Genomic DNA, 20,389 nt, shown 5'->3' on the forward strand with positions numbered 1-20,389 from the left:
TAATATTTATATATGGTTTCAACCTACAAATTTAAGTATGAAATATGTGAATGTTTTCAAAACATAAACAATTTATACATATATGTACATACATATGTATTCGTATAAGTACATAACCTAATAATACAAATATAATAATCTTGTTTTGTTGTTTTTTTTTTTGTTTTTTCATTATTCTATAAAAATATATTTACAATAAAGGCAAAATTTTTATGCTTTCGTTATATAAAAGTAAATGTAACGAACTTGTACCAAATGAAACAATAAAAAAATTTTTAATTTTTTTTTTTTTAATAATTCATGAAAAATAAAATTAAAAAGTATAAATTGATGAAAAGATGGAATAACGTTTAATATAATAATAAAAAAAAAAAATAAAAATTATTCAATTAAAAAATTTTTTTTTGTTTTATATTTTTAATAATAATAATTTTGTAATATCAAGTCACAAAAAAGAAAAAAATAGGTAATTCCTTAACAACAGGTAAAGGCACAATGCTTTAAAAGCACATTTCGCTATCACAACTTGTTAATTTACTAAATTTATGAATCTATCTACTCATAGTACATAATTACTTATACATACATACAATAAAAATTTAATTTCATTAATTTCAATTTCATTCGTTATACACCTATTTACATACTATATGGATTTATTTAAAATTTATTACCTAATTGTATAATTTTTAGTTAATTATTGTTTTTTTTTTTTGTTCTTAATTTTAATTCTTCTTTAATATTTTATATTTAATTATTAATATATTAAAAACTTAATGTTTAGTTAACAAATTAAATGAAATTTAAAAAAAAAAAAGATTAAGGATAATAATTATGGCGAAGCACTTCCAGGTTGAATTTTTTGAACTCGACTAACATCATCATAAGCTATTGTAAAGACACTTTTCTTTTCTGCAATTGGATTACGTCTTCCCATACTATGTAATAATGAATTCATAGCAATACCTGAATCATGATCATCTTCTAATGTTGAAACATTTAATTGTTTTGATTGTGGACCATTTGTTTGATTGGAAGCATCTATATAAACGGTTGTTTTAGTACTATTTGGTTTTAATTCACCTATTTTTGTTTGTGATTGTTTTTGTTGTTGTTTGGCATCTTTTGTGGTTTTTCCAAATGGTGGCGTTTCTGGATACATATAATGAGGCAGTTTTGTTGGCGGAACTGGTATTTCTTTTGCAGTATCATATTCATGTTCAAATCTATGTTCCGAATGTTGAAGTAATGGATGACTGGTATCTGTTAAAATTTTTGGTTTAAGATTTTTATTCATAGCTACATCTTCTTTTAATAATTTTGTACTACTTCTTGGAAATGGTTCAGGTTTATATTTAACATCAGATTGATTAATTCCCTGGTCATCTGATTTTGTTTGTCTTGTTTTATGAATACGTTTTTCAGAACCACCAATCATTTTTTTATTATTTCCAATTTTTGTTTTAGAATTTTTATCAGAATTTTTGGTATTTTCATTAATATCACTCATACCATTTTTATTTTTACTATAATACCACTCCATATATCTTGGCACACTTTTTGTTGAACTTTCTACACTTGGTTCTCGTTCATTTCTTTCTACTGTTACAATTAAATCAGCTTCACTTTGATACATTCGATCATCCTTATCTATAGGATAGGGTTTATTTACTGGAGTTTTGGATGCTCTGCTTGAGGGTTCGGAAGTTTGTCTTCTATATTTTTTACTTTTTGACACACCAGATACATCTTTTCGAGATAGCCTTTCGGCTGGTGTTGCTGGTATACTATTAACATTAGATTTTTTATAATAATCTGATCCCTGAGTGGTATATATTTTGTGTCCATTATCTGAAACATGAATTTCAAACCTATTACCATTATTAGCCCGATCATCATCGGACTCGCCATTTATACTGCCTGGAGAGTAAATATTTCGGCTAATATAAAATTCTTCGGCATCAACATCTGAGTCATCATCTGAATAATACTGAACTTCTTTTACTCTGATTTGGGGTTTTCTGTTGCCTCTGGATCCTTCATCTAAAGAATCTGATATTTCCATTAAAATATCTCTATTAAGTGGTGGGGTTTTCGTTTTCATTTTTGTTGCTTGAGTATTTTTACCAGCACCTTCATTTTTTAATCGCCTTAACATCGATGTCTTTGTCTCTCGCTGCGAATTTGAATTTGTGTTACCTAAAACATTCCTTTTTCTTTGATCGTTTTGAATATCTTCATTTTCCTCTTTAATAGGAGTACGAATTTTTCGTTTTATTTCTTCTACCATCACAACCTTTTTACGTGGCACTTTTTTTGAACCGAAATTTCTACCACCTTTAACTTTCTTAACCTGTCGTTTACCTTTTACTATGTAAGCTTCGTCAACACTATTTGATGGACTATAACTAATATATTCATAATCATTTTCAGACATCGAATCATCATTCTCACTCTTTGCACGTCTCCGTGTTCTAGAGAACTCTGGATACTCTGATCCGTTCATTAAGTCAAGGTCTGTTGTTTGAGTTGCAGCTTCACAATCCGTTTGCGTCGCTATAGCTACTGTAGACTGACATGGAAGGCTTTGTGTTTCTAACGCCAATTCTTGTTGATTATAACGTTCTTCCAGTTTTTCTTTTTCTAATAATATTTGCCTCAACAAAGCGTTTTGTTGTTTTAAAGAATTTTCTAATTCCTGAGTAAGAGATTGAGTTGAATCGGTAATTTGCATTTGCACAGTGTGTTGTACGGCTGTTGTTTCCATATCAGTTGCAATCTGCTCATGAGTACTTGTAACCGCATCTTGCACGTTTTTAGCTTCATGCACACCATTTTTAATACTACCAAGAGGCTCATTACGAACTATTATTTCATTGCTGCGGCCATTTTCCGCTACAATTACAGTATCTGCGGGCTGTGTATGTATCACTTTTACTTGAGGCTCAACTTGAGAATAAACAACACTTGTTGGTCCGGATTTGGCTGTGAAAACTTGATCTGGCATATTAGTTATTGTATGAACTTCATTTGGCATCGGCTGTTGCAAATATGTGGGCCCTGGAACAACTTGATAATGTTCTCTAATTATTTGTTTACCATCCGGTTGTTCTTCAATAAATCTTCTCATTAAAATTTCTTTTCCACTTTCATCTACCATTATCAAATGTGGTTGTTGTAAATTTGAAACTTTATTCAGTGGCATATTTACATAAATATTTTCTTCTTGTGGCTTACTGCTACCTCTTGTTTTTAATTGCAAAATTTCCGTATTACCATCCTTAATATAAAGTTCACCATTACTATCCATTACACGTTTCAAACCAGCACCATTTTCATAACCCGCATCACTTCCACGATCAATTTCATGCCTCCGCATTGAATCATCGTCTATATGATTATAATGTCCATGAGTTCGATAATTTTGTTGATTTTTATAAACTCTTTCGCTTCTTTCATCAGCGTCTTCTACGTATACGTCTCGGTCGTTGATTAAATTTATTTTAGAACTATGAAAATGTGAATCTTTGGCTGCGTTATTTTTAAAATGATTTCTAAAATAATCAAAAGTAGATGGATTATTTTATTTAAAATTGCAAAAAAAAAAATTTTACTTTTTACTTACTTCATTTTTATACGAGGATGGTGATCGTCAGCGGATTTTATTCGACGATCTTCGCTTTCGTTAACATGATTATGTTGCATTACGTTTTCGTTACCGTGGTTACGCCGACTAAACTCCCATCGTGTCGGTTTCGTTTGGGAATTTGACGATTTCTCCGCTGACCACGCTTCCCTTCGTCCCATCCATTCTGCGACCTGTTATTTTTAATTAGAAAAAAAAAACAAAAAATGTTTTAAAAAATCTTAATTAGAAATAAGCGAAAAAAAAAATAAAATAAAAATAAATTAAAAAATAATTAAATAATATACTACAAGTCTAGCATGCAAGTGCAAAACAATAAAAAGAAACCTTCTAAATCACCACAATTTTTTTCACAAATTTTAAAATGTTTTTCTTGATTATTTAAAAAATTCCAACACATGAGCTCAGTTCATTTTTTTATAATAAATTATCGTTATACCTATTCGGCTTTTTATATTTCTTTCATAATTTTGAGCTGCACCAAACTCATTATTACTTCGATCCTGATTATTGATAACTACTCGTATGTTGTCGAACATAACGAGACTTGTTCTGCGAGGCCAGCATAAGAAATTCTAAAACTTACAGCAGTTTAAGATCTTGTAAACTAGAACTTTTGTACATTTATTTTTATTTAATATATGGGTATTTAGTCATATGACAGCATGTTTTTTGAACAACTGGACTCAAATTTAGTAATTTATAAATATTATTTCTAAAATTCCTACCGAAGAATAAATAAGAATATTTTGAAGAGATAGATTTTCGATTTTCATTTAACAAAATTACGAACTGTTAACAATGTATTTTTCAGTATTTTCACTGAGTTCAAGTTAGTATTTTCAATAATGCTTACAAGGACACGTAAACTTTAATCTGAGGGTATTATTAAAATAATTATTTTAAACATTCACATACTTTACAAAAAAAAAAAAAATAATGCTTTTTCCAAAGAAAAAATTTTATTTTATATAAAATAATTAAAAATAATCGCACAAGGCAAAAATATACGAAAAAAGAAAATTACATACTATAGCACATATTTCAAACGAATTACGTTAATTGAAAATTTTTCTTTATTTGTATGTATGTGTTTTACAGGAACACCGTTGGCATTTTATTGTGAAAAAAAAACTGAAATTCTATTGCTACAAGTCGTAATCGTAATTCATTCCTTTTAAAAATTAAAAGGATTACAATTTCACAATTTCAAGTGACTGTACATACAAAGAATTAATTTTTTTTTTGTTTATTTTACATTTATAGTTACAACATATCCAGTATCACGCATATATATAAAAACATTTGTACATAATATGTATTGTTTTTAATGATAGCAAGGTCATATTATATAAGTTGTTAATGATATTGTTATATAATTGAAAATTGTTCTGATTGTTCAGGAAATGATACAAATTCAAAATGAAGAAGAAAATGAAATTAAATCAAGCATTTATTGTGTAGATCCTGAATCAATTTTCAATAGGATTATGAAAAATATTTTATTTCTCTCGTCACACTCACTATGCAAATTGAATTGCATAGTGAGTGTGACGTAAATGTTTTCATTAATTCACATTATAGAGCCTTATATTGATTACCAATTTGAACTTGCTGAAAGTTTGAAATGTTATTATATTTAATTTTCATTAAAGAATTCAATGACAAATCGGATGCAGTATGAAAAAATTTAAGAGAGAGGAAATTTTCGTTCTGTCCTTCGTAATTAAAACTTTAATTTTATAATTGATTCTTGTTAACCGTTATACATTTCCCGTGGAAATAATTAAAATTAAAATATGTCCAATATGCTTTGTTGTTTACAACAACCTAGTAGAGAAAACTCCACAACTTTGTATTATGAAAGTCTGAACATATTAAACATAGTGAAAATCAATATTTTTAATAAAAATTTTTTAATTTAAAAAAAAAGAATTCACCATAATGGGAAAAAGAACTAAAAATAAACTACCAGTAAGAAAACAAAATTTTGCAGTGGTTGTGGTGAATTTCAATACAATTTTTTTTTTTAAGAAATGACAATACTTTTAAAATTAAACCCATTAAATCCAGTAATATTTTATAACTTGAGAACCAAAAGAAAAAAATCACGAGACATTCATAATTGAAACTATTTTAAATAAAATTTGTTGCCCCGAAATTTTAAAAAATTTTAAAATTAAATCAATTCGGGTATTTTCCGAACTGATTTTTCGGGTAATTTCGCTATATATTTTAAAAATTAGTAATTAAAATTACTCTATACTTATGCGAATATAATTTTGACAAAAAATTCCGAAGATCCAATTTTGAATTGAAAGAATTATGATGTACTTTACTGCAACACTGCGTAAAAAACACTGCATGGTATACAAAATGCATATCGTGGGTTAAAAAGCAGAAAGCACTAAGTGCATTTTTTGAGAATTCGGATTTCATAGATGAATTAAATCAGAATAATATAATCTTTGTTGTGGCAAAAAATCATGCAAATCCAGAATATAGTTTATAAATCTAGAAATTAAAGTGACCAAGCCCATTGCACTAATTGATTAGTTTTACAATATTACGATTTTTATACCCGTACGAACGTATGTTCGAAGGGTATACTAAATTTGCCTTACCGTTTGTAACGCTATGAAATAACGGTCTTAGATATAGATTCAAGTGTATGTTTTTGATCAGCGTCAAATTCTGAGTTGATTTAGCTTTGTCTGTCCGTCCGTCCGTCCGAAGCTGTGGTATTGAAATTTCACACAAACGAATATAATAGTAGGGCCAATGTGTTTGATAAAATTCGTTATAATTTCTTAGCTCTTTCTGGTAGCTTCCATTCAACTTCAATAGTAATTTGGCACACACAGTACTGAAATTTTGCATACATTAATATGGTAATACGACAACTTAAAGTCATAGTCTGTCCCATAGTGAGTTATGGCATCTTTATTCGCACGTAGGATAACAAATTCGTACGGGTATCACAGAGTTGACAAGGTCAACTCTATTTTTTTCTCGTTTCAAATTGACTTTACTCAAAACACAGTTTACTGACTTAATGCTTTCTGCTTTTTAACCGACGATATATTTACGTGAGATTATAATATATTTGAGCATATAGGTGAATTAAATCACGGTAATTCATATAGGTTACATCCTTACAAAAACTTAAAAAAAACCCTGTCGTATTTTCAACATAATTAGACTAGACTATTCAAAATTTTTTATCATCCATTTAAAGAACTTGTCATATACATATATTATGTATAATACAATGTACACAAATAATATTACCCAGGAAATATAAAAGAATGATTTTCTATTGTTAAATTTGTACAAAGAAAACTAAAACTTTGTGTTGGTATAAAAGAAATTTTGAAAAAGAATAAAACGTGTGAACCTTTATTTCCTGTTAAGGTATACTAATAAAATTAACCTAAGATTTTCAATTAAACTTTCTTTTTTTTATTGATTCAAGCTAAACTAAAAGAATAAAAGTATCGAGTATAAAGTATTTCTGACACTTTAAAAGTTCTTAAACACACATATACTATAACAAGCGAGTTAAGGTGTGTGTGTGATCATAAAATTGATTTACAATATTTTTTCACACATATTTACTAAATCACTCTTAACAATTTCTATGGGATCGGTGCTGGTTTATTAGGGGAACTAGTTTTTCAATGTCATTTACATGTAGTATTTTAACATTTCAAAATTTTATTGTTCCAAAATAGAATTTATAATATTTTACAATGTTACCAACTTAACGTTATTTTTACATTTGCTCAAATTAAATTATGAACGTGAACAGCGCATAAGACTGCGGGCTTGTTCGGTATTGCATGATGCGCTGCAAGTTCTTAATCAGAACTAAAAAAAAAGATTTTTTCCAATATTTGAAATACAACAAAATTTGACACTACGACTTTTGTGTGATGCGCAAGTATGTCAGAAGCTGTTCGTTTAATAAATCAATTTCAAATAAAGAACTAAAAAGAAATGGAAAGCGTGAATTTATTTCAAATTTGTTGAAAACCTAATTATATCAGGGCATAAATGAAAATTTCGATGACAGAGTTTTAGAAAAATACGTACAAAACAGAAAAAAATCGAAAACTAGTGATAACATTAATTATGTATGTATTATAATAATAAAAGATGGTTCCCCAAAAATCAAAATTATTTCAACATTATTAAACTATTCTCAGATGACGTATTTTTTTCACAAAATCGAAAAAAATAAGATAAATTTCAAATTAATTTAAAAATTTAAACAATTTACTTTTGTAAATCTCTAATGTCCGACATTTTAATGTTAAAAATAATTTTTGCAATGAAATTTTTTAAACTGCTCATATGCTAATATGGTTTTTTTTAAATTTTACTTGCAGTATGAGCTACAGAACATGCTGCAAAACAGTACTTAAAAATCGAACACTACAAATTTGTAGTTCTTTAATAAGAAACATACTGTTTGTCAAATCTATCTAAAAAACTGAAATACCGAAAAAGCCCTGCTTTATTTCAAAGCTAATTTTCCTCTAAAGTAACCCAACTATCAATAGTGTTTCTTTTTTACTTTCAAATTGCAATCTCTATTAAGTTTATAGTTGTAATAAGTAAGTAAGGAGAAATATCATGATTAAGGTCACCTTTCATTAAAAATATCAATCCTTTAAATTTTCAATCAATTTATGAGAAATTCAACTACATAAACTTCGAACTGAAACCATAAACGAGTAAAAACTATTGCTGTCCCATTTAGTTATTCCGATTAATATTCAAACTTATTTAACTTGATTATAATATATTTGTAATACTCGTATCACCTGAAGAGATCACTTTTACTTGTAATAACAAAAGATTTGTGCGTGTGTTATAAATTATACAACGTTAACATACAAGAGAGTAAAATATCAAGAAAAACATTTTATATAATATACAAAATTTTATTATTTTTTAATAAATTGTTAATGTTAAATAAAAAAAAAAATATTTATATGAATGTTTGTGAACCTTAATAAACCCATTCCTAGAGAAAATTAAAAAATATAACAAATTCATTACAATTAAAATTCTTAAATGAAAAACTTCACCAAGCAACAGAATAATATTAAAAAAAAAAAAACACAAGAGCAATAAGTTAGCAAATATAACGGTTTTAAATTAAAAAAATAATGTGCAAATTGCCAAAATTGTTCTAAGATAGCTTCCGGTAAATTTAATTTCAATTACGCAATGTAAAAAAAAATTCTTCAAAACAAAATAAATTTTTCTTTCTTGTTTCATTTTTGCTTTTTTTTTTTTTTTTAAATTAAAAAACATTTTGTATACTAAAAAACAAATTGTATGTCTTTTATACACCCAAACAAAAAAAAAAAAAAAAATCACAAAAAAAAAAAACAATTAATGTAAAAACAACAACAACAAAAAAAAAAATAAACAAAAACAAAACATAAGTTTACAAAACCGAAATCTACCTGAACAGATTTTGTTTGCCTTCCATGCGCCGATTCTCTATGAACTAGGTGAACATCATCTTCAGTATTATTCACATTAATAACCCTTTTGCTACAATTAAAAGAGAATAGAACAGAATGTACAGGGTGTTTCAACGACAATATGATTTTTTTTTTTTATTCAAATTATTTGAAATTTTTTGAAAGGACCCAAAAATAATTACCCATTCCATTCACAATATAAATATTATGTAGTATAAAAGAATGAAAAATATATGTATGTATGTGTATAGTATATTCAAAACTTGACTTATCTAAAACTTTTATATACTCAGAATTGCTATTGTGAAACTCACTCAAAAACTATTCATTTATTGCCAAACTAATTATTGAACTCTTGCCATTTTATATTAATTAAGAACTGCAATAATTTTATATTCAGAGTATCATTTAGTAAGGTCTAATATCATCCCCATTATAAATTTTATACAAATGCCAGAATTTTACAGCTATTTGAATGTATATGTAATTATTTTAAATATTGTTAGCAATTCTAATAAAGCATTATATAAGATTAATATTAATGAATTTTTATGAAGATTTTTTATAAGCATATGCGGTAAAATCAATTAATATAAAATGAATTATGTAACAGTCTATAAATTAGTGCAATGACTTATGTATTGTAAGCTCTGTTACTATAATGCCATGTTCACTTTATTACAGACATGTTTTTTGTAACAGTACCATCATAGTTAAACTCGAAAATGTGATTTTGTGATTGCATATACCGAAAAATATTTGAACTAGGTGATTATTTTTAAATTCAAAATATCAAAATAACTACAATAGAAGTAAATTTCCTCAGAAGATTTGTAAAAATTTTGACACTTCTACATTATTACCGTCAAAATAGAGGTCGTTTCTTAGTATGTCAATGATATGACGATCATGTTAATCACGTCATTTGTATGATTACCATAATTTTAATAAAGTTTAATGATTTTATAATGACAATAATCTGCAATTAAGCAATATTCCGAATTAACATTTTAAAAATTATTGTGGAATAAAGCGGAAAATTTTAAATTTTAAAATGTTTTTTTCATTTTGTCAAATCAAAAAAAAATCAATGCATCAAACTTTTTAGGAATAATTATAATCAATTGAGTTGGTAACATATTGGAATTTATGATTTCTACGTCATGTCCTGTTGAAATGCATGAATAATGTCAGTTGCAAGTAATTGATAGACTAGAAAACGGACCACATACTAAGGTTAATAAAATTTCAATAGAGATAATAAATCGAAATAATAAAATTTTTATGGTCCCTATAAATTTGCAATCCTACATTTTATTTGAAAATTATGATTAAATTAATATTCGATATTTGGTCGCAATACAATTGAATATGTTGAGTTTAACAGCTTACACTGCTTACAATTATACATTATTCAATTACAATTATAGATGAGAATCATATTAGCTTGGCAATAAAGCAATAATATTACTAAGTTTAAAATAAAACAACAAAAAAATTTAAAAATTAAGTTAGATAGAAAATTTTAATAAATGAATAAGAGTTTAATGAAATTTTTTAATTACAAAATATACTAAATAAATAAAATTAGAAGAAACTAATAAATAATTCACATAAGTTTTGTTATAAGCATTCAAATTTCTTAATAAATTTAATATCGAAAATGATGAAGCTTTAAGCTGATGAAACTATCTTATTTATTTTCAAAACCAATGTAGGTTTATAATTTACGATTTACAAAAAAAAACTTATTTGGTCAGCACATAACTCGCCTCATTTTATTTTTTACAAATTTCAGCAAATCTATTCATAGCACTTTAGTAAAAATATTCGTGACTTCCAGAGTACAGTATAAAAGGTTTTAATACAGTACAAATAAAGTTTAAATACAATTTTACAACAACGAAAAGCTGTCTCAATTATTTCCCCTAGATGATCTGCTTTTGTTTTTCGATTCGATACACTTTAGAATAGTTTACCATGTTAAGAAATGCATTTTGGATTTATTATTTGGACCTTTTAAAATGCATTTTGGATATATTGTAACAATTTTACATTTTCACTGCTTTTTGGAAGTCATAGTATTTTTAAACATTTATGTAAAATATTAAGATAAATATAGTAAGCTTCAATTTAGTTTACCTCTTAAAATATAAATTTAACCCTTACTGGAGACTTCCCTTTCCCCTAGTTTTTTAACAAACAGGACTCAAGTGTAAAAATAAAATTTTGTTTTTGATTGATTCTTTAAATATTGTTGAAATTCATTCGTCTAGTGAATGTACATTTCCTTCCGGTAGACAGAAAAACCGGCAAACAGGCCTCCCAAAAACATTTTTTTTTTATATTCTTCTAGCATTCTTCTGTTTTGCTAAAATTTTAAAATCGAAAATTTGTTCATGTGTTCTGACAACCAATTATTGCTGCCTTAAATTTAATTAAAGAAAATATTTTTTAAATGTTTTTTTTGAATATTTTTCATAAAGCATAGTTAGAACGCAATAAAATAAGTAAGGTGTGTAATCCAACACTTTTCCCTTCAACAAGTGAAAGGGTGTTTTCGTTTATTCAGCTCTAGAATAGTTCTAGCTTGTAGCACATTCGAAAATTCACGCTACATACACTAAAAATATAGATCGTTCGGAAATTACTGGCTGCATTAAAGTGCGTTCGAAAATTCAATCTTTAATAAAGAAATGTCAAAAATGTACCGCAGACTTCTAGTTCAAATTTTTTCGCTGCTTGCTGAAACTTCTTTCTTTTTTCAAATTTTAAATTCAAAAAAATTTTAAATTTCAAAATGGCATATTCAGATATTGAAGGATTATTAAAGTAAATTTTCTTTAAGTTTTCAAATCTTGTTAAAATTTCCATATTTTGCAGTGAATTGTAGGGCGAAAAGTATTGCGATACTATTTCATAAACAATGTCATTTCTGTTATTAAACAACTGATTATTTAGAAGTTTCAGAATTTGTAGACTGCGTAAACTAAAAAAACTTAGCTGAAGTTTTTGCATACTGTTAAACGCTGCGGTTTAGAAATTTTAGTTCTAATGTAGATCTTTCAGCACAGCGTGCATAAACGAAAACCACCAAAATAATGCTTTTAAAAACAATGTGTGTGCTACAAAAATTAATTTCTTCTCCGGAAATAAGTTTCAAGTTCAAATATCTATTTCAGCTTTCTATCTTCAAGGATGTACAAATTTTGTTAACATGTCCACGGACGGACGGACATAGAGTGAAACTAATAATCACTTTGTTTTCAAAATTTTTTTGGAAAAGTGCTAAAAATCGAATATATGTAATCTATCAAACACCCAAACTAAAAAAAAAAAATTCAATTTTAAAAATAATTTCATCAGCCTAAAAAACGCAATATATTTTTACAGAGGGATGCGACTATAAAAAAAAAAAAAGACATTATATAATTGAAATAATATTATTAGGATTTTTATGACATGTACACTAAATTTTAAGAATAAAAGAACTAATTATTATTAAATCCTGTACCTACATATACTGTAATATAGCATTAAAGAAAATCTGTATAAAATTGCATGGGTTTTACGTATAAATTTTAACTTTTTTTTTTTTTTACATTAATTTAAAAATTTTGTATATATTAAAATTTATTTTCAAATTAAAAATTACCTTGCAGCATTATACAATGGACACCAGGAACATATACAACAAAATAATAGAATAAGTATTGTTAATGCAATCAGGACTGCCAACAATATAAGTAACCAGAATAAAAGTTTATTTTCAGCTTTATAAATTGTCTGAAAAAGATTAATAAATCAATAAATAAATTTAATTAATAAATTTTTATTCTAAAATATTAAATTTTTACGTTAAGTGTAAACAAAGTATAGTCTAAGGGCGACATCATTTTTTTTTTTTTAAATCTTATTTTAAATTCTATTTTTTAAAAATTAATAATGTAGGCATCAAGTTTATCGGATAACCTTAACACAATTTTTGCAGGATAAACGCAAATGAGAGCGAATACTGAATTTATAAATTAAACTTTCGTTTTTCATGCTCTCGTATTTTAATTTATTTATTTTAGTAAACATATATATGTATATACCTTATATACGTATACCCTATTTCGCGCTGACTATGTAATGACCTATGAATTTAAGTGGCTATTTGAAATTTTAATGAAAGCACGGAATGGTCAATTATCATGCACATCACATGTGATTCATAGTTTTTTTCTTTTTTTTAAAATCGTTTTTCAACTATTCCTAGAACAAATTATAATGCACATTAGCATTTCAGTTTCATTTTAATGTCAACTAATGTAGAACTATTTTGCCTTATTTTATATTTAGTGTTTGGAATATAAGGGTGAAATAAATAATTTATTCAGATTTTTAAGTATAAAATTTAAATTTTTTGTTTTAGGCCATATTAAACTTATTAAAATTAATTTAAACTTTTACATATAATGCAAATGTGTATTAATTAAAATTAAATAAAATTATTTTCTATATAAAATTAGAATATTCAAATATTTTAATTATATATTCAAAATTAATTTTAATTTTGTATAACAGCTTTATGAAATTAATTATTTAAGTTTTTCAAATCGAAATTTAATCGAATATAATTATAAATAATTAAAACTGAATAATTACCGCAAATTTAAGAGAATTTTAAATTTTAATAATAATTTTCAAATGTATTACTATATCGTTTAAAGCAGTAAAATATTAAAAAGAATTTAATTAAATTTTCTATTTTAACAAGTTTTTCTTTTAATAAACAAAACAATAATGCATAAATTTTAAAAAACAAATGTCACTACATAACACAAAATATATAAAATTTAAATATATGAGCACAATTTTGAAGTAATATAAATAAATAATTTAATAATTTTGGTCGAGTTTGTTTCTAAAAGATTTACGACAAATTACTATTTTAAATGCGAAACTAATAAAAATTTGAGTGAAACCAATAATTTTTAAAGTAGCACATCTCCCTTCAACAACTGCTGTTATAAACAATCTATTATGTTATTTAAATTACTTTCTTTCAAATACCAAAATTTTTAAAAATTGCATACATTTAGGATGAGACCAAAAAAGAAGAAAATTCAAACAGACGTTAACATAACCATGAATTCGGGGCTTAATTATGTGAGTTTAGATAAAAAAATTTCATTTTTTGATGACATGATTATATCTTGCTGGCTCTTGACAAATATACAAAAGCATACAGTTTCGGAAATATGTGGTACCGAAAATTCAAATTTTATGAATTTTAAGAGACGACAACTTTAGGGAAGGATCGAAGTAGAAAAAAATTTTCTTCTAACGAAATAAACTATTTGTAAGTATCTTAACGCTGCTTAAATTCCAGAATCCTACAATTAATTGTCTAGAAGAAAATCGATATTAAAAATCTAAAAAAACGGGTTTTAGGTAACAGTCAATTTATTTTAGGGGCAATTTTTTCATTTCCATGTTCAATTATATTTGGTCGCGATAGAAGAGACCCACCACTACTTATTTTCATATACTTAATAAGGGGAGTTAAGTAAAATTTTCTTTTACGGAAATAAGTTTTTAGTAAAGAACTGTTTATATGTTAAATTGAGTTGCCTATCATAAAATGTATAGGAGTTTTGTAAATTGGTCCACGAACGGACAAAGTGAAAATAATAAACACTTTTTCTTTAAATTTTTTTGGAAAAGTGCTAAAATCATTAAAAGTATTCATCATCAGTATTTCCATATAGAAAACCGTTGTTGTTTTCATTAATCAGCAAATACAAAAATGAAAATTTATTGAAAACATAAAACAGCATGCCGAACACATTTTACTCAAAATTACAATCTAACAGACTATTGATTTGTCATAGCCAAAAACACAAGACGAAATTTATTTCATACCTCACATATTAACTGCATCAAAGCGCTCTGTTTTGTTTTAATTTTGTAACTGTAATTAAGTTCATATTTTTAACAACTTGTAAAAGCTTTTCCAACAAAAATAATTAATTAATCTTAATTAATTAGTTTAATTAGGAGTTTCTATTGAAATAATTATGAAAATTCTCAAATATCTTTAAAAAAATTTTAATTTTACAATTAAATCTTTTAGTATTAATTACAAACATAATATACCATTTTGGAAAAATTATACATACTAACTATTTATTCGTCAATGGAAATCGAGTATAGATAAGTAATTAACTAGATATTTTACACAAACACACACACACAACATAATCACGAAAAATCCCAGGAAGCAAAAGTAAAATAAATTTTAAATGACATTTCTTTATAATTTAGTTTTATAAACCTTTTGTAGAATTTTCCAGACATTAAAAATATTTTCCTTCTTCTACAATATATAGAATCTTATAGAATCATAAAATAATATCCTTGAACCGTACTTAGAATTAAAATTCTTCTAATGAAATTCGAATAATAATAAAAAAGTTTGTTTTCTATATTCATTTATTATAACAGATTTCATAAGTATTATAAAAATATAATTTCTATTCGAAATCTTTTAAATGCAAAATTTGAACATCCCATTCAATTAATTAATATTGCCTATTTTTTTAGAATATTTTCTTAGAAATTTATGTTCAAAACAGAAACATTTTCAATAATTTTTATTAAATATTTTTGCTACACATACATACATACACCATATATAACATTTTCGAGAAGAAAAAGGAAGTTCCAAAAATAACATTCGCAATAATATTTCATAGAAAACTTTTTTGTTATACGTACATAAGTGGAAAAGTTCCTTTAAAAAAAACTTGTTTTATTTTCACATTAACTTCAGATTAATTTTCATCTTAATTACTTTTTACAAGGTACGTAAATATCAATTAAAAATATGTAGGTTTTATTATTGGTTTATAGAAGTTCTAACTTTAAGTTGTCCCAAAAACAAATGAAAAAACCTTAAAAAGAAACTTTTCTATTGCGAGTACTTAAAATTTATGCAAACTAATTATAAAAGAACTATAAATATAATTTTTTCTTAGAAAAAAAAAAAATTAACAAAATTGGAAGACCAATTTAAAAGGCAGGTACACTCATGCGACATTAATTTATTAAAAATAATTAGAAAATTACAAAAATTGGAATAAAAACTTCTCTTTCTTTTTGCTTTATTGAAAAAAAAATAAGCCTGTATTTGTAATCGTCGCAATATTTCAGAAGTTTTTCGATTTTACAAAATTGAGCAAGAAGAAGGAAAATGATTAAGGACGAAAAATCCTTTTAAATTGAAATCTCTTCACTAATTCGATTTTTGTTTTGAAATTTAATTAAAATATTTTTTGTATAAGGAATATAATATTATATTTTTCCTCATTTCAGGTTATACGGCCAGCAAATTTCACATACACAATTTTTATGTTTTCCTCCCAATGAAGGACAAAAATTATCCTACAATTCTTATATTAGTCTAGTGAAAGGTTTTATATTTCAAAACATCAAATAGACTATCTTACTAAGCCTGAAAATTCGAAATAAAGCTTTCGTAAGGGATTTTTTTTTCTTTAAACGAATTTTACAGAAAATTCTTATGTTATTGACTTAAAAAAATAAAGCTAATTGATATCCAAAAATGCCTACTATGGTCCACATATCCAAAAAAGCAAATTACGCTTCATTGTAGAAAAAATTTATCCTTGGGGCCCAAATTTCCTAAAAATAGGGTCGAATTCTTCTTTTCATAACGGAAAAAAAAATAGTGGAACCTGAAAACTTTAGGGCCTTGTTTTGTGTCTCTAAAAATTAGTCAATCCATGACATTCACAATACATATAAAATAATCGTGAAAATCGATTTAACCAATACTGAAATATACGTGGAGATACCGAAATACAGACTAAGATTCCAATATCTTGCTTAAGAATAATTTCTTTTCATTTCTCTTAAGTTGAATCGGCCATTTCTGTTGAAAACTAGACATATGTGAAATGTGATAATAATATTTCCCTTACATTGGTAATGCAGTCGTTTAACGTATTGCGGATACTAAAATTAGCTAAGATGACCATTTAAACTTGTAAAAATTAACAATGAACTTATATTTAATAAGATTATATTAGTAAGATTTTAAATTCACTCAATTCCCCCAAGACTTTTGTACTTAAACGTAAATTTAGACGTAATGAAGAAATGAATATCAATAAGTCTAAAATTTCCAAATTGCTTAAATTTATGGAATTTTTTTAATAAGAACTTCTAATATTATATTAAAATATCTTTATAAAATTATATTATGCCACGTACATCTTATTCAAATATCCTTATATACGAAACCTAAAATTGACTTCCATAATTAACCATAAAATTATAAAGAAAAAAAACTAGGTTTTATTATTTCTATTACAAATTTATTAGTTTACCTACGTATGTATATAGTTAAGAAACTTTTTAATATATTATAAATAAAACGTTAAATTAAATGTTCTCTATTACCAAAAGAATCTTATACCATTGTACGGATTTTAAAATAACCTAACTATAACAAACCAAAATAAATACAAGTGTAATAAATAAATAAATGAATAAAAAGCCGACATAAAAATTTTTGCGAAACATTAACAACAAAAATAATAATAATAATTACTGTAATAAAGGGAATATTAAAGGAAGTTAATTGAGTACATAAAAAGTGCGTAAACTGTTAACAAGGGGTCGATATATCAACAGGCGTTTTTATCACCAAAAATTTTAATCAGTAAATTAAAATAAATTACATTGTAACAAAAAATATAAACATATATGTGTACATAATTACATACATTCTTAAATTTATACTTTATTATCATTAAAAAAAATAACTGATGATAATTAAAAGACAAATATTAATATAATAAAACACCTTTACAACATTCACTTCCATAACAATAATTAACAAAAAAACATAATATACACTTATTTACATGTACAAACATACACAAAATCCACTTATTTTACGAATTTAAATACGAGTGACCGACCATATTTTAGAAACAAAAAACGAACCATAAGCAAGCATAATAATTTACATAATAATTTTATCTAATTCATAATACGGCAGCATGAAAATGACAGCAACAGTAATATTAAAGAAAAAAAAACAAACAAACAAAAACAAACAAAATAAAAAAAAAAGAGTATATACAAGAAAATGTTTCTATGTGTGTATGGATGTGTGAAAGAAAATAAAATGTTATGTATTTTACCTGCGATATTTTCTCTAATAAGTAGGGATATTTGTGTGTACCTTTTTTCTATAAGCAAAAACATAAAAGCAAAAATTCAGAAAAAAAAAAACAAACAAACCAACCCATTATGTACGTTACTGATAAAAGTGATAGCCTTTTTAATAACGGCTTTATACATGTGGTTAATTTTCCACTCGTAAAGCATTTAAAATTGGTAAGCAAAACCCCGAAAAGAACGCTCAAGGGGGAATATGAATTTATTAAAAAAAAAAGAAAGAAAGAGATAGAAAAAGAAATGTGTAACTGACAAAATTTATTAACATAGATGCCAAGAGAAATTATAAATAGAAAACTTTTTCATTTGCATATGGTAAAGGTTAAATTGGTTACGTTTAGGTCAGAACTTTCATTAAAAATATTATATTTTATTTTTCCTCATATATGATATTTTGTACAAATAATACCTTTAAACATTTTACAAATAAATAATATCATAAATATGAGAGTGTTACATTTAACAACAGTTAACAAAGAGCTTGAAAAGTGGGAAATTAATAAAGTAGAAATTGTTACACATATAGTTCCTAACAATGACATAACAGGATATGACAACGTATAGTTCCTAACGTGCTTTAATTGTTTATAGTATTAATCATTAGTACCCATGTCATTGTTATGAGTGCAATATCAATTGGAAAATATTGCACACTAATTTCCTAACACTGTCTTAATAAAGAATAGAGGTGTTACGTACAAGGGTAACCGCTGCGAAACATTATTAGCAAAAAATAAAAAACTGATGCAGACAGCACTCTGTTGAAAAAATTTGGGAGGAGAAATTTTAACGAGCAAATAACAAAGTTTGACATAAACATTATTGAAGTTATTAAGTATATAGTACGGGATATAATCTCAACCAATTAGTTACACGATAAATTTTAAATATAAACGATATTTCTAAAATTGCTAAAAAAAAAAAGAATAAAAAAAAATCCTATGCATTACCTCATCTGAGTCGTCCCGTGTCATGACTGCAAATGAACTATTTCGCTGTGAAAGTCTTTGTTGTATTTGAGAGAGATCTACCACTGAATTTCCATCATAAAGGACAGTTGCTGTTACGACACTCCTTAAATAATTCAAAATATAATTTTATTGAGTACTAAAATTATTTATATATATACATATATATTATATATATCATCTATATATACCTCTCTTTTCCTTCTCCAACAATATTTTGAGATTCTGCTTCGTCTGGACCAAGAGTTCTAATATTATGAATGATTATTTCCCCACCTGTAAGAGTGGATAAAGTTTCTTCAGTTTTTCTCTTATCTAAATTATAGCCTGGAACTAAAAATGTAACAGTTCTAGTCCTTCTCTCCGGTGGATAAATTCTAATAGTTGTGATAGATGATCTAACTGGCACTCCTAAATCATATGCTCTAGCACTTAATATAAAAATATCGTTGTAGCCGCTCATTTGTTGTTGTTGCTCTGATTGCATTTGAGTGGTCTGTCTTTTTTGTCTTTTACTTGACTGTGGCTGTTGTCTGTCTCTAAGAACAACTTGATCACGTACCGTTAATTCACCAGTTATTTTATGTAAATCGAAATGATTTTCATAATTCCCATCAATAATTTCATATCTTATTTCATTATTTGGCGCTGTTGCATCTAAATCAGTCGCTTTAATAAAGGCTGGGGATGTAAATCCTCGTAAATTTGATGCTAAGAAAAATTCATAATCTGATTTTTCAAAAATAGGTGTCTCATCATTTACATCTATTAATTGTATAATTAATGGCACTTGAACTCGATTTCCATTCCCGTCATTGTCACGAGCTTCTACATATAAATGATACTCGGGCATTACTTCTCTATCAAAACCATGGTTATTTGTTGATACAGTAATCAATCCAGTTACAGCATCTAAATTTAATGATGTATTCAAATAACCTAATATTTGTGTATATCGTACTTTTCCACCTAATCCAGTATCAACATCATCGGCATGAACCTAAATTCAAATCACA

General features: G+C 25.9%; 1 protein-coding gene across 3 annotated transcripts in view; it reads right to left on the bottom strand.

Moving 5' to 3' along the window:
* Window positions 1-225: 225 nt before the first annotated feature.
* Window positions 226-20,389, bottom strand: part of LOC129609609 (cadherin-86C) — a 78,839-nt gene continuing 58,675 nt past the window's right edge. For 2 of the 3 annotated variants that reach the window (XM_055521636.1, XM_055521635.1), the window contains exons 10-15: window positions 19,565-20,373; window positions 19,356-19,479; window positions 12,803-12,933; window positions 9,127-9,217; window positions 3,626-3,819; window positions 226-3,554 (exon numbers count right to left, since the gene is read on the bottom strand). In XM_055521636.1, the coding sequence (XP_055377611.1) occupies window positions 833-3,554; window positions 3,626-3,819; window positions 9,127-9,217; window positions 12,803-12,933; window positions 19,356-19,479; window positions 19,565-20,373 (4,071 nt within the window). In that variant the 3' untranslated portion in view covers window positions 226-832. The remainder of the gene's footprint in view (window positions 3,555-3,625; window positions 3,820-9,126; window positions 9,218-12,802; window positions 12,934-19,355; window positions 19,480-19,564; window positions 20,374-20,389) is intronic. The other variant, XR_008697025.1, reaches the window with a different exon arrangement.

This window comes from Condylostylus longicornis, unplaced genomic scaffold (genome assembly GCF_029603195.1).
Source record: "Condylostylus longicornis isolate FDR11 unplaced genomic scaffold, ASM2960319v2 ptg000040l, whole genome shotgun sequence".
Classification (NCBI taxonomy): domain Eukaryota; kingdom Metazoa; phylum Arthropoda; class Insecta; order Diptera; family Dolichopodidae; genus Condylostylus; species Condylostylus longicornis.